This window comes from Balaenoptera borealis (genome assembly GCF_965194805.1).
Source record: "Balaenoptera borealis genome assembly, chromosome: 13".
Lineage (NCBI taxonomy): Eukaryota > Metazoa > Chordata > Mammalia > Artiodactyla > Balaenopteridae > Balaenoptera > Balaenoptera borealis.
This window is the reverse complement of record NC_138870.1, coordinates 74,475,674-74,503,527: the sequence shown is the minus strand read 5'-3', so window position 1 is coordinate 74,503,527 and position 27,854 is coordinate 74,475,674. Positions and strand designations below refer to the sequence as shown.

Genomic DNA, 27,854 nt, shown 5'->3' with positions numbered 1-27,854 from the left:
AACATTGATATACATGAGTGTCAATCTATTACATGATTATATCCATCTGTCTCACATTTAATCCTTGAAGTTATAGAGATCAATAGAGTAGTTTATAATTTATAAAGCACTATCATCTGCATTATCCCAGGTACTCCTTGCCAAAGTATAAACAAGGTTAGAACCCAGGTCTTTTGCAGTGTAGCCCATGCTATTCCTCCCATATCATCACAGCCCTGCAGTGCCAATAAGTATGTACAAACAAGATAGGCATGTGGAAAAATAAACTCTCAGTCTGTCTCTATCCTGGAATATGTCCTTCCGCGGAGACACAGGATGTGGGCACATTGAAAAACTGAAATGTGACATTTTTTCTGTAGGTATTTTACTACAGAAACAAACTCAGGAGGGAATTGCACCTCTGTCCCAGAGTCGGGAGCCCCTGAAACCTCAGGAGGATATATCGTAACCCATTCACCATCCTTTAATTTTAAAAACTAACTTTGAGGAAGAAGAGGAGGAAGGAGATGTGTCCTTTTCTGCTGTAGCTCTGTGTCTCCCATACTTACATCTTCCTTCTCCAAACAAGCAAGCAAGCAAACAAAGATGATCTCAAATGTGAATCTGTACCTGAAGCTTCTCATCTCAAGACACATAATGTATAGTTATTTCTTTCCTCTTGACTGATTCTTTCTAAAATGTAAAATATAGCAATGAGAAACATTTGACGGTGTGCAAATTATTGATTTTAAATGTTTTTTAAAACAGTAATCTATTCATGAGAACAATGTGTGGGATGTTTCATTCTGGTTTATAAACTTTCAGATTATTTGGCTTTGGGACAATTTAATTAAAAAAATATATATCCTATAGATGCTTCTAGTTTATGGACAAAGACTCCTGAAGAAATTGAAGAAAAAAGAGCAATAAAGGAGATGTGTTATAAATCTGGTAAGAAATCAAACATTTGTGGATTTTCTAATATTTGATGTGAGAAGTACACTAACTGTTAATTTTCTTGTGGGAGATTAGGTGAATACTACAGATTTCATACTCCTCCAGATACTTTATCATCTAAAAGCATAGCCTCTACGGTGGAAAAAGAGTTAGAAAAGCCTTTGGAAAATGGCAGTGAATTGCAGGAAGGTAAGGAATGAAAAGGAAGCATTTCAAGGTGATGAATAAGAGGTACTTGGTGTGATAGCTGTGAATTATTTAGTAAGGTATGCACTGAAGTCAAATGATAAATAATACATCAGAATTGAGAGTGAGAAGGAAGTGATTTTATCGATGACCTAAATTTAATATGAAAAGCTGCTATTAATGTAATTGTATTTTCCAGAGGAAGCACAGAATGAATAGACTTAATAAACACATGGTAGCACTACACACCCCATGCAATCATTCTGTAAATAATTTGGTTTTACCATTTTATTTGGCTATGAAAATAAATCTCCCTGTGAAACAGGTGTAGATTTTTCTTTATAAGTAGAAGGGACAACTTAGCCCTAGAAGGACAAAAGGGAGATCACAGAACAACATTAATGGCAGAACAAGGGTACGTTTGTTAATTGAATGAGTGCCTCCTGTGTACCAGCCAATTTCAAGGGCAAAGCAGGTGAATAATTCCAAAGCTATGCCTTTTATGGATCTTATGTTCTGGTAAATCTGACTTTTCTGTTGGTGAACATCTTGCTCTTGAAGGCAAGATAAGAAGAACATTATTTTCTGCATATAAAACAAGGAATTCACGAGAAGCAAGAACTACAATCCTGCAGCCTGTGGAACAAAAACCACATTCACAGAAAGATAGACAAGATGAAAAGGCAGAGGACTATGTACCAGATGAAGGAACAAGATAAAACCCCAGAAAAAAACCTAAATGAAGTGGAGATAGGCAACCTTCCAGAAAAAGAATTCAGAATAATGATAGTGAAGATGATCCAGGATCTCGGAAAAAGAATGGAGGCAAAGATCAAGAAGATGCAAGAAATGTTTAACAAAGACCTAGAAGAATTATAGAACAAACAAACAGAGATGAACAGTGCAATAACTGAAATGAAAACTACACTAGAAGGAATCAATAGCAGAATAACTGAGACAGAAGAACGGATAAGTGACCTGGAAGACAGACTGGTGGAATTCACTGCTGCGGAACAGACTAAAGAAAAAAGAATGAAAAGAAATGAAGACAGCCTAAGAGACCTCTGGGACAACATTAAACGCAACAAAATTCACATTATAGGGGTCCCAGAAGGAGAAGAGAGAGAGAAAGAACCAGAGAAAATATTTGAAGAGATTATAATCGAAAACTTCCCTAACATGGGAAAGGAAATAGCCACCCAAGTCCAGGAAGCACAGAGAGTCCCATACAGGATAAACCCAAGGAGAAACACGCCGAGACACATAGTAATAAAATTGGCAAAAATTAAAGACAAAGAAAAATTATTGAAAGCAACAAGGGAAAAACAACAAAAAACATACAAGGGAACTCCCATAAGGTTAACAGCTGATTTCTCAGCAGAAACTCTACAAGCCAGAAGGGAGTGGCATGATATACTTAAAGTGATGAAAGGGAAGAACCTACAACCAAGATTACTCTACCCGGCAAGGATCTCATTCAGATTCAATGGAGAAATCAAAAGCTTTACAGACAAGCAAAAGCTAAGAGAATTCAGCAGCACAAAACCAGCTCTAAAACAAATGCTAAAGGAAATTCTCTAAGTGGGAAACACAAGAGAAGAAAAGGACCTACAAAAACAAACCCAAAACAATTAAGAAAATGGTCATAGGAACATACATATTGATAATTACCTTAAATGTGAATGGATTAAATGCTCCAACCAAAAGACACAGGCTTGCTGAATGGATACAAAAACAAGACCCAGCTATATGCTGTCTACAAGAGACCCACTTCAGACCTAGGGACACATACAGACTGAAAGTGAGGGGATGGAAAAAGATATTCCATGCAAATGGAAACCAAAAGAAAGCTGGAGTAGCAATACTCATATCAGATAAAATAGACTTTAAAAGAAATAATGTTACAAGATACAAGGAAGGACACTACATAATGATCAAGTGATCAATCCAAGAAAAAGATATAACAATTATAAATATATATGCACCCAACATAGGAGCTCCTCAATACATAAGGCAACTGCTAACAGCTATAAAAGAGGAAATCGACAGTAACACAATAATAGTGGGGGACTTTAGCACCTCACTTACACCAATGGACAGATCATCCAGAATGAAAATAAATAAGGAAACAGAAGCTTTAAATGACACAATAGACCAGATAGATTTAATCGATATTTATAGGATATTCCATCCAAAAACAGCAGATTACACGTTCTTCTCAAGTGCGCATGGAACATTCTCCAGGATAGATCACATCTTGGGTCACAAATCAAGCCTCAGTAAATTTAAGAAAATTGAAATCATATCAAGCATCTTTTCTGACCACAACGCTATGAGATTAGAAATGAATTACAGGGAAAAAAACGTAAAAAACACAAACACATGGAGGCCAAACAATAGGTTACTAAATAACCAAGAGATCACTGAAGAAATCAAAGAGGAAATCAAAAACTACCTAGAGAAAAATGACAATGAAAACATGACAATCCAAAACCAATGGGATGCAGCAAAAGCAGTTCTAAGAGGGCGGTTTATAGCTATACAAGCCTACCTCAAGAAACAAGAAAAATCTCAAATAAACAATCTAACGTTACACCTAAAGGAACTATAGAAAGAAGAACAAACAAAACCCAAAGTTAGTAGAAGGAAAGAAATCATAAAGATCAGAGCAGAAATAAATGAAATAGACACAAAGAAAACAGTAGCAAAGATCAATAAAACTAAAAGCTGGTTCTTTGAGAAGATAAACAAAATTGATAAACCATTAGCCAGACTCATCAAGAAAAAGAGGGAGAGGACTCAAATCAATAAAATCAGAAATGAAAAAGGAGAAGTTACAACAGACTCCGCAGAAATACAAAGCATCCTAAGAGACTACTACAAGCAACTCTATGCCAATAAAATGGACAACCTGGAAGAAATGGACAAATTCGTAGAAAGGTATAACCTTCCAAGACTGAACCAGGAAGAAAGAGAAAATATGAACAGACCAATCACAAGTAATGGAATTGAAACTGTGATTAAAAATCTTCCAACAAACAAAAGTCCAGGACCAGATGGCTTCACAGGAGAATTCTATCAAACATTTAGAGAAGAGCTAATACCCATCCTTCTCAAACTCTTCCCAAAAATTGCAGAGGAAGGAACACTCCCAAACTCATTGTATGAGGCCACCATCACCCTGATACCAAAACCAGACAAAGATACTACAAAAAAAGAAAATTAAGGACCAATATCACTGATGAATAAAGATGCAAAAATCCTAAACAAAATACTAGCAAACAGAATCCAACAACACATTAAAAGGATGATACACCATGATCAAGTGGGATTTATCCCAGGGATGCAAGGATTCTTCAATATATGCAAATCAATCAATGTGATACACCATATTAACAAATTGAAGAATAAAAACCATATGATCATCTCAATAGATGCAGAAAAAGCTTTTGTCAAAATTGAATACCCGTTTATGATAAAAACTCTCCAGAAAGTGGGCATAGAGTGAACCTACCTCAACATAATAAAGGCCATATATGACAAACCCACAGCAAACATCATTCTCAATGGTGAAAAACTGAAAGCATTTCCTCTAAGATCAGGAACAAGACAAGGATGTCCACTCTCACCACTATTATTCAACATAGTTTTGGAAGTCCTAGCCATGGCAATCAGACAAGAAAAAGAAATAAAAGGAATACAAATTGGAAAAGAAGAAGTAAAACTGTCACTGTTTGCAGATGACATGAGACTATACATAGAGAATCCTAAAGATGCCACCAGAAAACTATTAGAGCTAATCAATGAATTTGGTAAAGTTGCAGGATACAAAATTAATGCACAGAAATCTCTTGCATTCCTATACACTAATGATGAAAAATCTGAAAGAGAAATTAAGGAAACACTCCCATTTACCATTGCAACAAAAAGAATACAATACCTAGAAATAAACCTACCTAAGGAGACAAAAGACCTGTATGCAGAAAACTATGAGACACTGATGAAAGAAATTAAAGATGATACCAACAGATGGAGAGATATACCATGTTCTTGGATTGGATGAATCAATATTGTGAAAATGACTATACTACCCAAAGCAATCTACAGATTCAATGCAATCCCTCTCAATTCACCAATGACATTTTTTACAGAACTAGAACAAAAAATCTTAAAATTTTTATGGAGACACAAAAGACCCCGAATAGCCAAAGCAGTCTTGAGGGAAAAATATGGAGCTGGAGGTATCAGACGCTCTGATTTCAGACTATACTACAAAGCTACAGTAATCAAGACAATATGGTACTGGCACAAAAACCGAAACATAGATCAATGGAACAAGATAGAAAGCCCAGAGATAAACCCATGCACCTATGGTCAACTAATCTATGACAAAGGAGGCAAGAATATACAATGGAGAAAAGACAGTCTCTTCAATAAGTGGTGCTGGGAAAACTGGACAGCTACATGTAAAAGAATGAAATTAGAACACTACCTAACACCATACACAAAAATAAACTCAAAATGGATTCGAGACCTAAATGTAAGACCGGACACTATAAAACTCTTAGAGGAAAACATAGGAAGAACACTCTTTGTCATAAATCACAGCAAGATCTTTTTTGATCCACCTCCTAGAGTAATGGAAATAAAAACAAAAATAAACAAATGGGACCTAATGAAACTTCAAAGCTTTTGCACAGCAAAGGAAACCATAAACAAGACGAAAAGACAACCCTCAGAATGGGAGAAAATATTTGCAAACGAATCCATGGACAAAGGATTAATCTCCAAAATATATAAACAGCTCATGCAGCTCAATATTAAAAAAACAAACAACCCAATCCAAAAATGGGCAGAAGACCTAAACAGACATTTCTCCAAAGAAGACATACACATGGTCAAGAAGCACATGAAAAGCTGCTCAACATCACTAATCATTAGAGAAATGCACATCAAAACTACAATGAGGTATCACCTCACACCAGTTAGAATGGGCATCATCAGAAAATCTACAAACAACAAATGCTGGAGAGGGTGTGGAGAAAAGGGAACCCTCTTGCACTGTTGGTGGGAATGTAAATTGATACAGTCACTATGGAGAACAGTATGGATGTTCCTTAAAAAACTAAAAATAGAATTACCATATGATCCAGCAATTCCACTACTGGGCATATACCCAGAGAAAACCATAATTCAAAAAGACACATGCACCCCAATGTTCATTGCAGCACTATTTACAATAGCCAGGTCATGGAAGCAACCTAAATGCCCATCGACAGACAAATGGATAAAGAAGTTGTGGTACATATATACAATGGAATATTACTCAGCCATAAAAAGAACGATATTGGGTCGTTTTTTGAGACGTGGATGGATCTAGAGACTGTCATACAGAGTGAAGTAAGTCAGAAAGAGAAAAACAAAAATCGTATATTAACGCATATATGTGGAACCTAGAAAAATGGTACAGATGAACCAGTTTGCAGGGCAGAAATTGAGACACAGATGTAGAAAACAAACGTATGGACACCAGGGGGGGAAAGCCACGGGGGGGTGGGGGTGGTGGTGTGATGAATTGGGCGATTGGGATTGAATGTATACACTGATGTGTATAAAATTGATGACTAATAAGAATCTGCTGTATAAAAAAATAAATAAATAAAATTCAAAAAAAAAAAGGAACTCAGAGAAAAAAATACATGGTTGCCATGAGTTTAAGTAGTTTTCTTGCCCCTGGGATGAGCTGAAAAACAAGTTTTGCAGGAGTAGGAGAGATCTGAATTCTATTCTCCTCTTTAAAAGAAAAAAAAAACGATAGTTGGCAAAGTCTCCCAGAATCAATATGAGTATAGCATAAAAAGTAGAATGCCTTTCTTGCAAGTACGTATGTGTGGCAAACTATTTAAACATATGGCAGTAGGTGGCAGCACCATGCCATCAGATGGTAGAATAATCAAAAAGACCTAGCTGATAGATGGGAGCCATCTAGTGAAGGACAGGTTTCTTGAATTATGGAGACAAGAAAAAATAAAACAATAACAAAACAAAAACAAACACATTAGCAATGAATATTAAAAATGGCAGATTATAAAGACAATTATATGCATTTTTGCTTTATATTATGGCTTTAAAAAGCTTTTTATTTTTAAATAATTTCAGTTAACTCATGAATACCCCTTACCCAGATTTCCCCAAATGTTATCATTTTACACATTTGATTTTTCACTCTCTCTCCCTCTCTCTCTCAACACACACATTGTTGTTATTTTTTCAAATTGTTTGAGAGTTAGTTGCAGGCATGATGCCCCTACATAACTCTCACCCAAATGCAGTATAAATATCAATATCAGGAAAGTACTACTGATTTAATATTATTTACAGACTTTTTAAAAAAATTTTCACCAATTGTGCCATAAATGTCCTTTATAACAAAATGAAGTTTTTTCCCTGGTTTAGAATCCAGTCCAGAATCACGAGTTGTATCAGATTGTCATAGCTCTTTTATTCTCCTTTTAATATTTTATTTTTGGAGAAAATTAGTTAGAGATGTATAAGGAAATGGTGAGAATTAATTATCAGTATAATTAGCATTTTTTAATCAGTAGTTGACCCTAATACTTTTTACTCTGTTCATGGTTAGTAGATGAAAACAAAATAAATATTACAAAATTCATTATATGAAAAGCACATCAAATAAACTAAATATACATACACTATAGAGTTAGATTGCTTAAATTTTTTAACTGCCACTTGATACGTTATCCACATAGGAAAATAAACTTGCCTTCTGCTTTCCTCCTAATTATAAATTGGCTTAAAATTTGTATAATTATAAATTTATTGTTCATCAAATCATTGTGCAAACAATATTTCCATTAACTTTTAGGCTTTTTACTGTCATCATAAATTCTATCATAAACTTAGGTAAACGCGTAATGGTTCCTGGAGTGATTTTTTTTTTTTTTCCTAGGGGACAGTCTGACAGTTCCAACAAAATTCAGCCTATTTGAAAGGCAAGGTGAGATAAAAGCATCACTGGATAGGAAACCAAGGACTGACAGTGCTGCTTTTGAAAATGGAGGTAAGTTAGTTTATTACTGATTGATTCTGAGTATGTCACCATATAATAAATGAGTCTGAATTTTCTCTCTCATAACTGATTTGTTTCATCAACATCTTTTTAGCATTTTATTCATTGGCTTTGGATAAACTCCTTGAGGTCAGGAATTGTGTATAATCAATTGCTCTAGACGAATCTCTAGTAGAATGTCTGGCACATGATGTGCACTCCGTAAATATTTGTAGAATAAATGATTTTACATTTAAACAATTGAATGACTAGATGTATAGAGATGCGTTTATAAAATTTACAGATGACTGGAAGTTAATATGCTGGAATAATGAGCCAGATTTAACAACGTAAACTCAAACTGTGATAAACATAATCTCTTGCATTTAAGTCCAAGACATTACCGGTAGGTTTTCTTCAAGTTGGGAAAGACCTGACATGATATATATTGTGAGGAAAAAAATAAATGTTTTTGTTGGCCACAAGGTTTCAAAATAATTCAGTAACATGTGTCAGCTACCGAATAGCTAAGGTAAACTTACACTGAATTATTAGGAGTAGTATAGGAAAATAATTAAATGTGATAAGTCATTTAAAATACTCAGTAGAGTGTATGACTTATAGAAAGATGCTCTATAAATGTCATCTATTATTATACTAGTTCCACTGATTTCTGTACAGGGTAGTCCACATTTGGGCATCATTTTTAAACAAGGTTACTTGAAACAAATATTTTATGTTAAGAAAGGGTAACTTGTATGGTGAAGGATCTGAAATTAAGTATTTAAGTAATATTTAAAGCAACTATGGATATTTATCCTGGAATATAGAAGATCTTTAAGGAACATAAAAACTGCTTTCATATATCTGAAGATATTATGTGGAAGATAAATTATATTTACTCTGAGTATCTCTAAAGTGTGGTAAAGATTGTTATATGGAAAATTGTGTTGACTGTGTGCATTTTCTTCCAATTATCTGTAAATGTACATACTGTATTTTCATATATATATATACACATGTATTAATCGAAACATATATATGTATAGAGATGGTGATGGTATCACTGAGAAGTATTTACATAAAAGTGTGCAAAAGGGGTATTTTAGGGGAGGATTATCCTGTATTAAAAGATAGTTTTGTACAATTTTCTGCCATCATTGCCACTGACAGTAAGTTATTGTCATAGGAGGTGACTGCTACATTCCACAGAGGATCATATTTCTTGGAGTAGATGAAAATGAAGCTTTAACTGAAGAGAAAGAAATCACGATGTCGAAATGTTCAAATGCTAAAGGTAATGAGACAGTCTATATTTTGATCCATTTGTAATTTGTATAGACAATTTAAATATAAAGCATGATTGTTGTAGAGGCAAGGTAATAAATAAAAATATACACAGAATACACTAGGTAGGAGTCAGAAGCCCTAAGTTTCCAGTCCTGGCTCTATCCCTAATTATTTGCCTATGGGGCTTCATCTTTTTTTAGCTTCAGTTTCCTTATCTGAAAAATTAGCCTGTTGGACTACATAATTTCTAGGAGTCTTGCTAGCTCTAAAGTTATTGGTTCTCTTAAATGGTAATACCCAGTCCTCTAGTTTTTTTTTTTTTTTTTTCAGCTTCCAATATTCAGTGTGATTGAATTTTCTTAGAAAGCTTTGTTTGTGAACATATATATACTGAGAAGAGTATTAATTCTCATGCTGACTTGCCCACTTTATGATTGTTACTAATTATAGTCTGTGAATAATCCAGAGATATGATAATAAAATACATCCTCTATAGTTTTATGCTGCCTTTATCGTGCTTAGAATCCCCCAGATGGGACCTCTGCTGGGCAGCTCTCTCAGTCACAGACAGTACAGCTGTCCTCTAATTAGAGGACTTCACATGTTCTCCATCTAAGTATTAACCAATTACATCTACTGTTTTCCCCACCATTAAATAAATATTCTCAAGAACAGGAAGACACTTGTGATCAAATTCTCCTTATGGAAAATTATATGTAAATCTTGTTTCCTCTCTTTTGCTCAATCCATCAAAAAACACACACCTCTAACTACACTAATAACCATAGCCACCATTCACGTGTGGCTGTTTAAGTTAATTAAAATTAAATAAAAATTTTAAAATTCAGCTCATCAGTTGCACTAGCCATATTGCAAGTGCTCAATATCCACATGTGACCAGTGGCTATCATTTCAGATAGCACAGATTTAGAATGTTTCCATCATTGTAGAAAACTCTATTGGATGGTCCTGCTCCAAAGCTTAGAACAAGTGAAGATTGTTACAGATATTTCTTCATCCTTGGTTTAAATTGGCACACTTGATGTAAAATTGATAACCTTTTATTTTTTTGTATTTTAGTTTTTTATACAGAGGTATTAAAAATATTGCCACAAATATATAATTTACATATTGAAGATAATGGCTGTTATCTCTGAATTTTTAATGTTTTGTTAGTGACAAATTTGGGGGACTCAGTGTGGTAATTAGGGAATTTCAGTGGTGGGTTCTAAAAATTAATATACGTATATATATTTTAAATAGGTATGCCCATCATATAATGCTTGCAAAGTGAAATACCAACTGAAACACTTCTTTTTACTAATAGTGACATTCTATTTTCTTAATTTGCTTTTAAAAGATAACAAGGACAGTCCTCATCCAAAGCGTTCCCTAACTACCCGACTAGTACCTACAACGCATGTATTAAATGCTACTGAGAATATCAGTATGAAGTGCAGAGAGGACCCCTCTTCAAGTGAGACATCAGCTCTATCACTTTTGGGCCTTAGATATATTTGCCTTATCATGGATTTGTTTTGCTTATTTGAAGGAGAATTTTAAAAAAGAAAGAAAAAAGGATGGTTTGAAAACTATTCAGGATTAGGAATTAAAGACACAATATTCTTCTAATTGACAATGAATTGTGATGTAGGTCCTAGTAAATTTTACACTTTCCCACTAGATTAATTTAGATATTAAAGTTAATAATATACTACGTTCTCTGAAGATTCATTAGTACATTTTAAATTTAACCTGTGCTGGGATACGTTGACAAATTTTTATTATGTTTCAGAATATTTTTCTTGATTTGGCTTCTCCTTGCTATTTAGTACTTGGAGCTTCTTCTCTTGATATAATTAAGGCTCATGAATCTTCCTGTTTCCCTCCCTCCTTCCTTCCTCTTCCTTATTTCATTTATTGAACCCCTGTAATATTCTTCAGCCCCAGCTGGGAAACAAAGGGAACCGTGATGGTTTACCTCAGAGAAGCTTAGTTTAGTGACACTTGTGAAAAATATGGTTTCCAAGTTCTAGGAGTGGGAGCATGAGAGTAAGGGTGGGGCATGATGTTTGGAGCGGAGGTGGTGAATCAGAGCTTCACTGAAGGCTTACTGCTGGAGCCGAAGATGAGAGCTAGGGCGAAGAGAGATTTATCAGCCCGCTGTAGAGAGCTAACGTAATCTACAGAGTGAATTTGATGTTCATTTTCTCTGCGTAGTAGCTACTTGTGAATGTTTAGGATCTCCACACAGAGAAATAATAAAGAATGCTCCTCTTTACTAAACCGTTTTAAGATACTCTGGAGAAATGTACCTTAGATATTCCTGGAAAATTGAGCATGCACATAAAATTTTCCGTGTAAAAACATACAAGCAAGAAGTGAATAACTTAGTGATATTAGCACTTACAAATTCTGATTACTGAGGCTTGTTTCACCAAACTACCTATACCCCCAACTTCTTAAGATCTTAAAACAGTAAGGTAATAGTCATTAAAGTATTTTACACTAATCCAACTTCTTAAGAAGTAGTAGTTTTGGCTTAAAAAGTACAGAAAGATTTATGTTCAAAATCACAATTCTAAAACTACTTAAAAATAACATTATAATGGGATATATAATTATATTTGGATTGTAATTTTATGTTCTTTTAAACCTAAAAAGATCCACACATTCCTTTGGAGAAAAGCATTTTTCTCCAAAGGAACGTTACTTATTGAAAGTTTTCTCATCAATCAATTTCCAAGATAGATTTTTTTGGTACTTAAAATTAAATCACCCTTTGTTCTAGAAAGTAAAGTATTGGGGTGGTACATTTATTTTTTTCTCTTACTTGACATGTGAATGCACAGATATGTAATTATCACCTACAGTAATTTTCAGATGAAAGCGTCTCTTTAAAAACTGTAAAAATTTGTATCTTCTTTAAGTACATGATGTCCAGCCAGTGAGGAAGCCTCATTTTAAAGGCGTGAAAAAAAGAAAATGGATTTATGATGAACCAAAGAACTTTCCTGGCCCAGGAATGCGGAGAGGTAAAGTGTCTATGTATTTGATATTCCTAAATTGTAATTTGAAAAGAGATGAAATAATATTTTCTAGCAGAAAAACAAGTCATTGTCATGCAACATGTTATTTTAGATGTCAGCCCAATTCCTATAAACTTAGTTCTTTTAGCTTACATTATCTTCCATTGTGCTATCAAACATTTAAAGTGCAATATGTTATTTACAGGTGTGAAACCAGCTTGTTTTATCCCTCACTCTCTTCCCCCTTTCTTTTATAGCAGTACAGGCTCCAAATCCCCAAAATAAAATGAGTTACCATCGCAATAATAAAAACAGAAATTCTGAGAATGCCTCCTATATCCATGTTCAGAGAGATGCTGTCAGAACTGTCTCAATGAATGCACCTCCCCGCAGCAGGCCCACAAACGGGTCCTACGATAAAGTTGATGTTAACAAGGAACCCAAATTCAACCTCTGTTCAGGTGGAGTTCTACACTTATATAGGCTCTTTACTCATGTCTGTGGTTTGCATTCCCATGGAATTTCCTGATGGTCCAACCAATCTTAATTGCTATCCACCCCCTTCTTTTTCCAGGCCATCACCACCGTAACATCTTAGAAAACTAGTAAGAGGATTTTTGTCCATGTGCAGGAGTGCACATGATTTAAAGGATATTGGAGAAAACATGTTGGGTGCAGATGGCTTGACATGACCCTCTAGAATTCTGTCTCAGAGCACTGCACTTTGTTCCCCCTGGATAACTTTATTTCACTCTTGAGGATTGTTTTTGAATGGTTGACATTTTCTTGTTCCACTGACTGCATTGTTCAATTATCACTTTCTGTCTAATGCTGTGGTTTTTCTTTAGGCCTTCACGATTACTTTCTGAAAGGGTTAGTTTGGGGGTTAATTGCAATATTTTTGACAACCTCTCATCTCTCCGACCCATGCCCAGATTGCTTCTAAATCATTTCATCATGTAATAGGCAAAGTCATAGTATTTCTTAGGAAGTACAAGGACGCAAGGGAGGAGGGAACCAAATCTCTCTTTTTTTTTTTTTTCCCTCTCTCAGATGAATTTGGCTCTTTTAAAGTTGGGTTTGTCTTCTCAACTTAACAAAAGGTCACTCAATTCCCTGTAATTTCATGTCTGTGTTTTCCTGTGTACACAGTCTAGTTAGTAGAGTTCTGAATGTTGTGTACTTTCTGAAACATAAGTGAAAACTCTATGTCTCTCTTAGGTCCTCCTTTTACAATTTAAATAGAAGTTGGCTTTTAAATTATTTTCTTCTATTTGTTTTAGAATGGAATGATGTATGGATTTATATATAAAAATAAGGATATTCTTAAGCGAAACAGACTTTTAATTTTATTTACTACTATTATTTTATTATTAATTTTATTATTATTTTACTGTGAGTGGATAGCTGTGAAGAATACAGTAACTACCGGAACAGTTTGATGCCACAGTCTAGATTTGTGTTAAGATGGCCTCACCTACCTTCTTTCCTTCCTTCCTTTCTTTCCTTCCTTTCTTCAGCTCTGCAAATGTTAACAGAATTTTATGTAAAATCATGGTAAGGCCAGGCAATGAAACATTTTGATTACATACATGTATCATACTCTTCTCTAGCTTAGCCTCGTGGGAGCAAACCTTATTTGAGGAACTGAACAGTCAATTAAGAGATGTATAACCGTGTTCATTGATAACTTAAATGGTTTTAATAAGCTCACTTGTATCCCTGATGCCTTAGCCTTGAAATGGTAAAATGAATTATTAGAGAATAGCTTCACCTCTGAGATATTTATAACTTTGAAATGCTCCTGGAATATGATTTTTACATTATAAAATATTTAATTCCTGTTTCCTTTTTCTCTCAGATAAATATATGTCAACATCATATAATGGTTCAGCCTGGCGAAAAAGAATTCCTTTTTCAAAAACATATTCAAAAACTGAAAAGATATATACAGGTAAATATTTACTAGTGATTTTAATGTATCATACAATTCTGAAAATAAATGACAAGTTTTTAAGCTCAAGGAACATATTTTAGAAAATTTAGAAAGTTTTCACCATATACCTGAACATAATTACTTGGAGTTTAGTAGATATCTTCTCTACTAGTAATTTAATTTTACTTTTTTATTGTGTTTTCCTTTGCCCATTTTTATTTTATCAGAAATCTTTTGATATATTTCTCTCCTTAGAAGCATAGCAGTTTCAGCAGTTATGTAATATAAGATGCATTCTTTGTTGAACTACAAAGCAATATATAAATCCATATTTTGACACAAAATATTAAAGCCCTACTATATCCACCATGGACACATATTGGCTGGTGCTGGCTGACAGGGCATCTAAGACGTAGTTTCCAGGCTGGGACGTTCAAAGTGACTATGGTCTCCCCCTGTGCTCTGTGCTCTGGGAGGGCGCAGGGATTCCAGAAACCTCCTCAGTGTAAAGGTTTGTAGCAGATCCGGCCTCAGGTTTGGGATCTGGTTCTTCTACTAAAAAGTTTGCTGTCTTCTCCCAGCTTATTCGGGGGCTGGCTCAGTAGGTTTGGAAAACCGCACAGGATAAAATGGTTTCAGTTATTTCTTGGAAAACTGAACCTTTCAGAAAAAGACCTAGATAGGGAGTTCCTACCTAAATCAGTAGCCTAGAACTTTCAGAATCATCTGAAATCCATAAAGTCTTATACAAGAGGTTCCCAGAATGAATCAGAACACATCCAGACTAGAAACTGTACACTTTCCAAAATATACAGCTGAGATCTTCTAAAGCAGTATTTCCCCATAAACTCTTGACTATAACTGTGATGCAGTATGCAGACCTGTATATATATTTATACTGGAGTCAGTTGTTTTCTTTTTTCCCATCTCCTCCCAAATCATATTGTACTGCAAGAAAACTCTGCTGTGGCACTATTTAATTGATTATATTTCCTCTTCATTTCACGTGGGTTGCACTTAATTTTGGGGGGAAGGAGGTGAAAAGGCAATGAAAATCCTAGATTAAACTACCAATTGTCAAGTCACATCTTTTTCTCCCATGGTTTCCTTGTGGGTGGGATGTTATTTGGAGCATTAAAGGATGTGCTTCTCACCCCCCTGCCCCTGTCCCAGTGACTACTCTTGTATTGCAGCAGCCTTCTCCCCTCCCATCCCACACAGTGAAACATGAATCACCAAAGGATTTGGAGAAAGGAGGGGTCACTTCAGAGTATGAAGCATGTACCATCCACGTATACCACAGGAAAAGGGATGTGACAGGGGATGTGAGCCAACAAAACTGCTCTTTTCTTTCAATCTGAAGAGTAAGGAGGAGGGTATGGAGAGACAGCAAGAGAGCAAAAACTGTGAAGCCATTTACGCAGTACTAGTTCCCTCCTCCCCTTCTCCTACCACCTCCAGCTATGCCAGGGCCCAGGGATAGAAAGGTCAATGATAGAATTCCTCTGGAAATTTTAAGAATCTGAGTATAAAGAGGCTCTGCATTGTACTTCCCAGATGCAATCCAGGGGGGAAGCTTTGGAGAGTTTCTCAACGCCATCTGGTGGTGGGATTGTGGGGAGGACGAGGCATGTCTAACGCAAGAGGGCTGGAGACAGAGCCTCTTGAGATTGCCGAGCTCCAGGGTTGTTTGGGAGGGCATCCCATAACCCTGTGAGTTTCAAGTGAGAGTGAGTTCCTGGGAAAGAGGACCAGCAGGTCTACACAAAGTCTTCTGGCTAGGCCTAAAGGGATAGCATCAAAAAGATGCCTTTGTGGTTGGGTGCTATTCCGGGGAGGACTCAGCTGGAACCTCAACCGTTTGCTGTGCCAGGAAGTCGATTAGAAACCAAACCATCATCCACTGATCAAACCCCTGTTACGTGAAGTATGGTCTGAGGGCCACCAGCAGTGATATCACCTGGGAGCTTGTTAGGAGTGTGGAATCTCCATCTCAGACCTACTGAATCATTATCTGCATTTTAACAAGATCCCCAGGTGATTAGGATACACATTAAAGCCTGTGAAACCTTAGACTATGTTATCTGGGCCACTGTTCACCAGCACAGGACCCAGACCTTGTTGAAACCCAAGATTGTTGAGAGGACATTCTTTTCCTACCTGTCACACAGCAGGAACCATCCTCCCCAGTCCCAACCCTAGAAATTAGGATAAGCAGCAGGAAGGTAGGGGAGGGAGAAAAACCCTCAGAATTTCAAATCTGAATGTGATTGACATATACATGTGAAGTAGCTAAGAAAGCACTGAATGGGACTAAGTTTATATGCACATTTTCTACATCAGGCAGAATGGGAATTTAGAATCAAGAAATTAAATAGAATTATAACAAAATAAAGTTAGTGTTCTTATTTACCTGAGCTTTTGCTGGGAAATGTGTAACCCCTAAACTCTTATCCTTTCCGGTTGTTGTTGTCATCACCAGAGTAGGGAGAGAAGGAGTAGCTTGTGCTTCCTCCCCTGCACTTCCTGCTAGGGCACAAAGGAGAGATTTCAGCGTTTCCCAGGGGACAGGTGGACTGCTGGAGAGAGCCACTAGTCTACTCCTCTAAGGAATATCTGGAGCCAAGGCCTCAGAAGTGTAACTGGGTGAGAGGAGTCTTTGGGACAATGTTGGCTGCTATGAGGCTAATGCAATAAGAGAGGAAAATGTGTCTGCGGGAATCGAGGAAAGGAGCTGAAGGCAGTTAGAGATGTCGTTGTCAGCCTTTCCTTGAGGCCACCTGTCCTTTCTGATAGGCATACAGCTGGTGTGACTGGAGGTGCCTTTCTCCAGAGGAGGGAACATTCATTCTGTTCATTCTGGGTGCCCCATGGCGCAGCCTTCTATATACTGTAGTATTATTTCCATTCCTCTCCACCCCTCCATCTAAATTCAAATCACAGCTAGCGGGCTTCAGAAAGAAGTGGAATTAGTTTGAATGGCATTCTGAAAATTTATGAATTAGAACAATAAGCTTAGTTTTTGTTTTGTCTTTAGATTTATGGTAAGTGATTAGCAAAAGAAATGCAAATTTTTGGTACCCTGAAAAACGCTGAAAAAGAAAATAATTGAAATATTTTTTCTATTTTATTATTAGAGCCAAGAAGAAATGGGAGCAAGTAAACCTGGAGGTTGAAAGAAGAGAAAAATGAGAAAAGAGAAAAGTGCCAGAGATCATCTGGTTTACAATCAAAATGAAAATTCAAAGAATGAGATAACTCAAGTACTCCATACTGTATACTGGATAGCCAAAGATGATAATTGCAAATTCTGAAAATAAGATGCAGGAAGTACATTGTGCTCTTTCAAAACTGATAAAAATGCAAATTACAAACAGCTGCCTGTGTATTTATATAGGTCTGGAATTCATTCAGTGCATTGCCACAAACATTTAATAAAATTTAAAAGTTTGACAATTAAAATCATTCTTTAATTGTAAACTAAGATTGCACAGATTGAGGAGTAAAACTGTGCCTTTGATTTCTATTTTGCAATATTCTTTAAGGAAGAAACCTCACATTTTCTTTCTTTACCTAGATTTTAAGCTGGGCGTCGGTGATAGTTACAGATAAAATGTAAACAAATTCAATGAAGTCCCAGGATTACAGTTTGGTGGTGAGTATGAGAGGAATTCTAATAGAAATACACTTCAATGTGTTGTAGAAAGAGACAAAGATTGGTTTATTATTCAGGGCAGTTGCTGAACAATGTCTTTTAATTGGCAACTACAAAATCTATCTGCTGAAATGTGCTACATTCAAAACTGAAAAATAAACATTTTCCTACCATGAAAACAAAAATTATATGATCATACTGGAGAAAAGAACTTGTAAAAGGAAAAAAAAAAGTGAATTAATAACATGGTATCCACAAAGTCTAGAGTGAGCTTTTAAGGCTTCAGTAAACTCCAGAAGTATAAATGCTTACAAATGTAACAACTATACCCCAATTAAGAAAAAAAAAATATGAGAGCAGTATAAGTAATTAACCTTTCAAATGATGTTTTTCTAAGTTTGTAACACTTATACTTCTGAGTTTATGAAGGCTCAGAACTTCACTAAGACTTTAGAACACCCTGTATTTATATTTGCATGCATCTTGTGGTTATTGGTAGCTTCTTGTTCAATATTTATTGGGGAAGGGAGGCAATCAGGGTTCTTAGAAATATTTTATTTTAAAACATTTTATATGGTGTGATTCCAGCTTGTGGAATAATAAACCCTAGTTTCTGGCTTCTAATGGTGCTCTGTCTCCACACTTGCAAAAACTTGAGGTTATAGTCACTGGTGTTTTTACAGATAGAGCAGATAGAAATGAAAACTGTGTCAGCAAAATATGTTGGTAAGATAGTTTGAGAGGGATGTAAGAAAAGAGCTGAGTTGAAAAGCTGTCTAGATGGAAGGAGATAGGAAACAGCCTATAATTCCATTTAACAGACAGATCTGTGTCCTTCTAAAACTTTTCAACTAGTGATGAAGAAGGAGGGGTTCAAAGAAGGAAATTCAAGATCTCTTTCTTGAAGTACAGATTCTCAGTGTGTATCTGCATTGCATGCCAAATGCTGAAGAATCAATGAGGAAAGAGGAAAATATAAAGGAAGGCTTGAATGTGATTCTTCTGAATGTGTACATGTATAATTCCTGAAAAAATGTACATTTTTATTATGATAAACTTTGTCTAAAGGACCAAGTCAGACAGTGGCATTAATCAACCTTGTTTTAATGTTTGTGATTTAGAGAAAGGGCACTTGGTTTAAATGGGGGTAAACCAGTAACCAGGAAGGAAGAAGATAACAAACCCCAAAATAAGAAAAGATAGGGGATGATAAAGGTAAGTACACAACCAAACTTTGGAAGCCAGCAAGATGCAATGCTTACTGACTCCTAAACATACAAGGAGTGCATTTAAGCTTAAATTCCACAGCGCCACTGTTGGGCAGTTGCTTATCTGGCACATACAAAAACTTTCAATGAATTTCACTGGTGTTCAATGATTCTACTCTTTTCAAAATGCAACAGTAATAAAAATAATAATAAAAATAGCATTTATTGGGTGTTTAGTATGTTAGTTAGCTAGGGCTGCTATAATAAAGTACCACAAACTGAGTGACTCAACAGAAATTTATTGTCTCACAAATCTGGAGGCTAGAAGTCTGAAATCAAGGTGTCAGTGGGTTGGTTTTTTCTGAAGGATCTATTGCAGGACTGTCTTCTTGGCTTATAGATCACTGTTTTCTCCTTGTGTCTCTTCGTATCATCTTCCCTTAATGTGTGTTTCTGTGTTCATATTTATTCTTTTATAAGGACACAGTCATGTTGGATTAGGGCCCATTCAAATGACCTAATTTTAACTGGATTACCTCTGTACAGACCTTATATCCAAATAAGGTCACATTCTGAGGCACTGGGGGTTAGGCGTTCAAAAACATATGAATTTTGGGAGGACACAAAGGTGGCTCTGGGACCCTTCCAGGGTGGGTGAGTAGATTTTAAGTGACAAATGTACTCTAACACTCCAATCTCTCTAAACATTTAAATCCCTTCTTCTACAATAAATCAAGGCAGGTCTGGACTCACTCTAGATTTGCTCACTCTGGACTACCTTTTAGTCCATATATAAACCAGCCAGCCAACCAACCAACCAACCAACCAACCAACCAATTAGAACCCTTTCTAATTTCCCAAGCTGCAACTAAGTGCAGAACATCTGCTTAGTGGGCCCATATCAACAAATTTGGCTTGATCCAATTCTATGTTCCTTCCATGATTATTCCACTTCTTTAAAATTCATTCCCACACATATTCCTTGGACTTTTGTCTGTATAAATTAGAAAACTCAAGCAGTTACTTTGGAGTGTAGCATACTTCCTTATGGTTCCCAGTTTCATCAAAGTCTTCCTATATGTCCCTATTTCAACTTTCAGGATTATGTTCCTTCGCAATCAATGCCATAATTGTAACAGTAAATACCCTGTGAGCCTGTGAATTCAATTTGCATTGTAATTCAGTCACTCCAGAATGAGATTTTAGGTTTGTTTTCCAGCATTCTCAACCCTGTGCCTATGACAAATAAAGAGCCTTCTTTCAGGGCAGACATAGAAACTTTCAGGTTTCACTTTCTATGTGATGTATGAGCTAGGAATTTGTCAATGTAAAGAAAAATGCACATGAGTGTTGTGAGTTTAAGTTTTATTCAGGGTCTTACTGAGGACTATCACCTGGGAGATAGCTTCTCAGTACCTCTGAGTAACCAGCTCTGAAGAAGCAGGGAAGAAGCCAGTATATAATATGAATTTTTTGGTTAGAAAAAACGTAATCAATCATGCATATATCTTAGTAAAAGATTACTGCTAATCACAAAGAACAAATGATTTTACTGCTTTTCTATGTATGGGAAGATGCAAGAATCTGGGATTATTGAAGTTCTTCCTGAGATATATATCTAACTATCTAGGGGTCTGTTTATTCCAAAGCTCAGAATGTCTCATCCTGTTTTCTCCATCCTGAATTCCTCTCAGGGCATGCTCTGTCAGTGGGTGACTGCCGTGGGTTGTGATTTAACCCTTAGTATAACTGGATGGTGAGTGGTACTTTTTGTTCCTTTTTTGTTTGTTTGTTTTTAAATATTCAATTTCCTGAGTTCATTTTTTTCTTTTTTTCATTTTGTTCAGTGATATTAGGAACAACCAGCCAATCTCATTGTATTTGTTAGTTTGACAAAAATGCTCAAAAGTATCATATACATGGTCACCTAGATCCTTGCCCCATAGAAGTGTTTGATTATGAGTATCCAATGGTGACATTTTTGCATATTTCTATTGCCACATCACACCATTAATTATCAATGCTCTACTGCTAGAAATAGAGTAATTAGTGCCTTTAAAACTAATTAGATTAGAGATCCAAGGGCAGAAACCCTAGAACCAATTCAGAAAACTTATCCTTAGGTTATGTTCCCACAGAGCCACTCTCAGTACCAAAATTTTTATTAGGGTTCTCCAGAGAAACATGACCAATGGGGTGTGTGTGTGTGTGTGTGTGTGTGTGTGTGTGTAAAGAGAAAGAAATTTATTTTAAGTAACTGACTCATGAATGGGCAAGAATTTTGTGCATAAATCTATAAAACTTTAATGAAAGTTACTAACAACACCTAAAAAAAATAAATGAAATGCTATACCATAATCATGGATAGACAAACACAATATGTTAAATGTCAATTGTCTGCAAATTGACCTAGTCATGATATCATGTCAATCAAAATCCTAACAGGCTTTTTTCATGAAACTTGACAAGCTTATTCTGAAACTAATATGAAATTCCAAAGCCTTAAGAATAACCAAGATACTACCAACAGAGAAGAATAAAGTGTGGGGCTTTGCCTGTCATATATCACGATTTGCTCTAAAGCTATCTAATATTATAAAACTATATTTTATATCTGCTACAGCATACTATTGACATTATTATGATATCTGAGGCAAAATCGAAGAGAACAGAGAGCCTAGAAAACCAACCTACCTATCTATGTAAATCTGACATATGGCAGAAATGGTATTGTAGATCAGTAGAGAAAGAAGAGGTTATTAAATAAATGTTTTGGAAAATTGAGTATCCCTAAAGAAAAAAAAGACAATGGATCCCTAATATCACACAAGAAGTAAATTTCAAATGAATCAAACACAATGGCACAGGCAAAACTTAAACTCTACAGAAACTGCTTGTTGAATGTATACATGAGTCATAGAATATTTAGAAATGTACCACTGAAGGAAAAGTTTGATAAACCTCTCTTTACTGCTATGCTTGCCAATATTTGGGTAAAGGAAGGCAGGAAGAGGGACAGGCAAGCATGTTCCACTCCTAAAGTCACAAGAACCCCCTAAATATACTTTCCAAATAAACAAGGGCACATTTATAAAAATTAGGCACTAGTCCTCTTGCATTTATCACTTAAGGGGCTGTGTTTTATTTCTCTTATTTAAAAGCCTTGGGCTTCCCTGGTGGCGCAGTGGTTGAGAATCCGCCTGCTAATGCAGGGGACACGGGTTCGAGCCCTGGTCTGGGAAGATCCCACATGCCACGGAGCAGCTGGGCCCGTGAGCCACAACTACTGAGCCTGCGCGTCTGGAGCCTGTGCCCCGCGACGGGAGGGGCCGCGATAGTGAAAGGCCCGCGCACCGCGATGAAGAGCGGTCCCCGCACCGCGATGAAGAGTGGCCCCCACTTGCCTCAACTAGAGAAAGCCCTCGCATGAACCGAAGACCCAACACAGCCAAAAATAAAATAAAATAAATAAATAAAGTAGCTATAAAAAAGAAAAGTGCTTTAAAAAAAAAAAAAAAAAGAGGGTTGGTCTTATATATCCTCATATTAGTTAAAAGCCTTTATTCCTTTGATGTAAATAACTTATCTTACAATAAGGACTATTTTACATTTTTACCTAAATCCTCTTAGATTTACTTGAGGGATCCAAATAGCTTGTTTTCACTTCTAATCTTAGGACATATCTATGCCATCTTTAAGAAAAATTTTCTATAGACAGCATTTCCTTTGAAAATGAATTTTGGCTCCTTTTACCAGAGGCTGCCATTTGACCTGGAAATCAGTTTCTTTCTACTTACAATTATTTTGTCACAAGTTGGAGTTTAAACTGCCTGAAAAAATAAAAGCCACAACTTCTACTTTGCTCCTGGCATAAACTCAGGACAATTTGTACCATTTGCAAGCTAATCAGAACAGATCATCCACAGTAGGCTGGGAGAACTTCTGGTTCCAATTCATTCTGCTTTGGGTTGGCTTTGGATGGCAGTGTTTGTGAAGATAATTGTCTCTATTGCCAAGTTGATATTTATGTTCTTTCCCCCAGGGAAAAGCTGCCATAGAACAAATTAAGGGTGATTATCAAGAAGAGTAGGTAATTGCCAAGGAGTTCAATAAACTCACATGGGCTTTGGAGCCAGAGGACATTTTTAGGCTCCTGGCTTTGCCTTTTGCTAGTCATTTGGCCTTGGAGGAAATACTTAGTCTCTCTGTGCATAAATGTCCTCATTTGTAATAACACCTTCCTGATAGAGTTATTATGGGCATTAGAGATAATATATGAAGTGCTAAGAATTGTGTCTGGGATAGAGGTGGTTTTCAATAAATGATACTCATTTATTATTACTGGAAATTATCTGACAGGTTACCACTACTTGTTGATCAATATAATAGAAATAATGTGACCATACTCTTAGGACTTAATCTGATATTTACTTTGCCTGATATTAAACAGCAACTTAGTATAATAAAATCTGTATATTTCTGCTGGAGCATAGGCTAGAAATACAGTTTGAAGTTGTTTTTGAGAAGAGAATGATAATTCTCAGACTCACTTGCTCCTTTCCTATGAGATCTGATAACTAAGGATGCAGAAATGTTTCCCTTTCTTATATTTTTGATTCAATAACAAATCTATATCCAATTTTAATAGGAATATATATATATATATATAAAACACAATAAGAATGAAATAAATTTGATACATTATACCATTAAAAATTAAATACCAAGTCATAAGTTATAGGAGAATTTTTAAAAGATTCCTTTTTAGTTTTTTTTTTTAAATTATGATTTAATAATTTATACTCCCCAGGCAGGCGGCCCCGGGACATTTCTAGCCCAGGGCACTACAGCTCTGCATTCCACAGGGAAATAATTTGAAATTTGCTCCCTCCTGACATTCAGAAGCTTCTTTTTTCCCTCCATAGCTAGTGGGTTATGTTTAAAGGATATAAAATTGCTTTCATCATACTATATAAATTCTTATTCAAAATGCAAATTGTTTTATCAAAAAGCTATATTTAAAATTATAGAGAGAACATTTGTTAGTTGGTTGATTTTATAGTTTATGCACATTATTGCTTCTTGCATGGGCCTGAATAATCAAGAGATGGTTACTCATTATTGGGAGAAAATAGCTCCATTTAACTAAGTATATATTTTTGAATCATCTTCAGACTAGCATTGTGTTATATAATTTGTAAATTTGACTCTCTGAAACATTAACATATTAACGTGCTATTATATTAATATATGTTAATGTATTAATGTGATGTATTAAGGGTTATTTATTTTCAGAAGTGCATAAAATTCAGATTCCACACTTTGTCAGCCTTTATCCAGTGGTGTGCTGATAAATGTTTGACAACTGATTCTCAAGAAAAACAGCTTCAGTCTGTAGCATTGGTGATTTCTGTAGTGTAAAAACTCTCACCATGGTTGATTTAAAGCTATCAAATCGAAGTCACTGAACACAGAATTAGGAAGGAACGCACACAACTGGCTCTCCTGAGCTGGAAAGCACTCACTCCAGCACACCTCTGCGTATTCTCTATGTAATAATAAAATAATTTAACATAATCAAATTAAATTTAATTCATATTAATTGAGTGCCTATTCTGAACCAGTTCCTATTCAAGGTATTGGTGATATCCCACTAACTATATAATATACCTATTGTATGTTTGTTTGTTTATTGCCAGTTTTTATCCTTAAGAATAAAGCATCATGAAGGTAAGGACTTTTTCTTTTTAGTTTATTATTGATTTCTCTGAGCCTAGAATGATGGCTGACACACAGTAGGCGATAAGGATGCTGAATCAAATGAAGGAGACTCAATCTCTGTCTTTAACAAGATTACAGTCTATCAGAAAATGAAACAAAATGGTTTTTAAGGAGAAAAACAGATTAGAGCGTTTAATAATTAACAAGCCTTAGTATTTTTCTAAAGTTGAATATTAAATTATAATAAAATCCATAATACTATAATTAATAATAACTTTCATCTCTAGCAAAAGTTATATTTTATTGAAGTGTTATATGTTGATTGTGATTCTGCAAATAATAACAGCAATAACACCCACAGTAATAGCAAAACTTTATAGAGTGCTTACTCCATGGTAGGCATATGCTAAATGAATTACATGTATTATTATTATTAATTCTTAATAATTATATTATTAATTCTCATAATATTCTTTCAAATATGCATTAATTTTACCTTTCCACCTTATAAATGAGAATGCTGTGATTCCAAATTTCTCAGTAACTCGAGTCAATAGCCAATAAGTGTAACGCTCCTTTTTGTACCTAAGTCTTTGTGATTCTAGAATCTATGTTCTCAACCTCTGTGTTCAGTCTTGTAAACACTAATTTTCTTCTTTGTTGTTACAAAACGGTCATGGAGGGTTCACATTTTCATTTGGATGCTTTGCAAAGTGAATAACACTAGGAAAGGGAAGTCAAAGTCCTAGAGGCAGGAAGAACACTGTCTAAACTTTAGCCAAGCTGAGGAGAACTTTCAGGTCATCTTGGTCAGTGTCTTTGTTTAAGAAATAGCCAAGAAGCCAGTGCAGCTGGATGGAAGGGAAAGAGAGAGAAAGGGAGTGTTGTGAACGATGGAGTTAGAGAGATGGGCTGTGGAGGCAGGTCAGATGGGCATTTGCTGTCATCTCTAGACTTCAGCCTTTTCTCTGAGAGCCCAGGAAGCCATCTGAAGGTTCTGAGCAGAGGAATGCCACGATCTGCCTTCCATTATTCTGAAGGAGTACGGTGGCTGCTAAAGCTAACAGACTCCGTATAGGAGGAGAGCTGTAGCCTGGGAGAGACCAGTTAGAAGGTTATCACCATAATCCCAGTGAGGGAGCGTGTGGCTTGGGACAGGGCGGTGGCAAGAGGGTGAATAGTGGCTGGATGCTGATGTGTTCAGCAGTAGAACCCATAGGATTTCTCATGGATTTGCAGGGTGAGGGAAGTAAAGAATTCGAGGTTAACTCCAAGATTTACAAATGGCAGGCTGGCGACTGTAAGAGGAATAAGGAGTTTGGTTTTGGATTATGTTCAGTTTGAGATGCTTCAAAGGGAATGCCTGTGATGACAACTGAAAATGTTTACATCTCTTCTAACAATTCATAGTTTAAAAAGACCCCAAATCTTAATTCTCAGATTCAGTACTTATATTAAAAAGACAGTCATTTGCTTATTACTAAACTTAGAATTTTTATCAGATTCCACTAAAAGAAGAGCCAAACCCATAAAGTTTGAAAATACTAAACACAAGTGAAGTTAAAGAAAATATTGGTGTTCTGAACACTAGAGGTCAGCAGTATCACACAAACAGAAAATGCATCTAGGAAGAAACCACAATAAGACAGTTTGAGAACATTTATTTCTAACTCACTGATGCTAGCAGTAGGAGTCTTCAGGAATAAAAACAAAGCATAACCTTTTCATCGAAGACATTTTATATAAAGAAAAAATCATTTATTTCAGTTTGTAAGGATCCATAGAAGCTATAACGTAGCTTGGGGGCTTCTATAGTATTTGAAAATAAAAGCATAAAGACAGATGGAGCAAAGGACACTCTGGGGCATATTTTTCTCTGGATGCCCTTGCTGAAATCATGCTGGCAGCAATTAATCACATTAGGATAGAGAACAGAGCAGCCCAGCTTGTCCCAGTTTAGATCTGGTATTCCTCTCAAGGGCCAGGCTGCAGCTTTGGTATATGTGCCTCCTAATAAGAAAGGTGACAGTACTGCCTGAGGCCCTACTTAAATCGGCTGTAGCTGTTGGGTCCAGTAGGTCATGAGTGCTTGAGTCAGGGATGGTAATCTTCTTTCCAACAGGGAATAGAGGAAGATGTAAGAAATAAAACAAGAAAAGAAATAGTGCATAAAGGAAGAAAGTACAGAGTCACAGCAAAACTAATAAAACTTTAGAGTCTGCTGGAAAGAATGAGAAAAAAGAAATATTTATTTATTTGAATATGAGTGAAAGGAACACACAGACTTGTGTAAAATAGGTGGTATATCTATTTTTGTTAGAAAATAGAGTAGGTACTGATACAGATAAGTAAACTACCAGGAGCTAACATACTAGATTTAAATTTGAGGGAGGGTGATTATCTATTGGAGAAATTTAGTTATTTTGATCAACAAATTGAAAAGGGGTGTGTGTGTGTGTGTATGCATGTGTGTGTGTGTGTCTGTGTGAGAAATACAGAGGCAGAGACACAGAATATCTGTTTTTCCAGGTACTGCTTTACCTTCTGTTAAACTGCTATTTATAATGCTAAAAATACATTCAATCAGGATATGTTTCTTCACAATGGTATTTAAAAATATCATGCTCATAGAATGACATTATTATGTGTCAAAATTGCTGCCTCATTTTTCCTGTGGAATAGAGAAATATATAAATGTTTATATTTTTTACAGGGATACAAGACAAATGCATTGTAATTTATTGCCCCCAAACCCTGAAGAGGTAAATGGACTAAAAAACGATTAAAGCCAATTAGGCACACATGATTACAAAGTTCTATAAAT

At 35.8% G+C, this 27,854-nt stretch overlaps 1 protein-coding gene across 1 annotated transcript in view; it reads left to right on the top strand.

Annotated features, from left to right (window-relative positions):
* Positions 1–22,468, top strand: part of LOC309609835 (uncharacterized protein C12orf50 homolog) — a 36,083-nt gene extending 13,615 nt beyond the window's left edge. Inside the window, exons 4-12 of the mRNA XM_082351827.1 lie at positions 853–930; positions 1,012–1,125; positions 8,093–8,203; positions 9,381–9,488; positions 10,842–10,958; positions 12,412–12,516; positions 12,768–12,971; positions 14,372–14,464; positions 17,584–22,468. Coding sequence (XP_082207953.1) covers positions 853–930; positions 1,012–1,125; positions 8,093–8,203; positions 9,381–9,488; positions 10,842–10,958; positions 12,412–12,516; positions 12,768–12,971; positions 14,372–14,464; positions 17,584–17,609 — 956 coding nt within the window. The 3' untranslated portion in view covers positions 17,610–22,468. The remainder of the gene's footprint in view (positions 1–852; positions 931–1,011; positions 1,126–8,092; positions 8,204–9,380; positions 9,489–10,841; positions 10,959–12,411; positions 12,517–12,767; positions 12,972–14,371; positions 14,465–17,583) is intronic.
* The last annotated feature ends 5,386 nt before the right edge of the window (positions 22,469–27,854 follow it).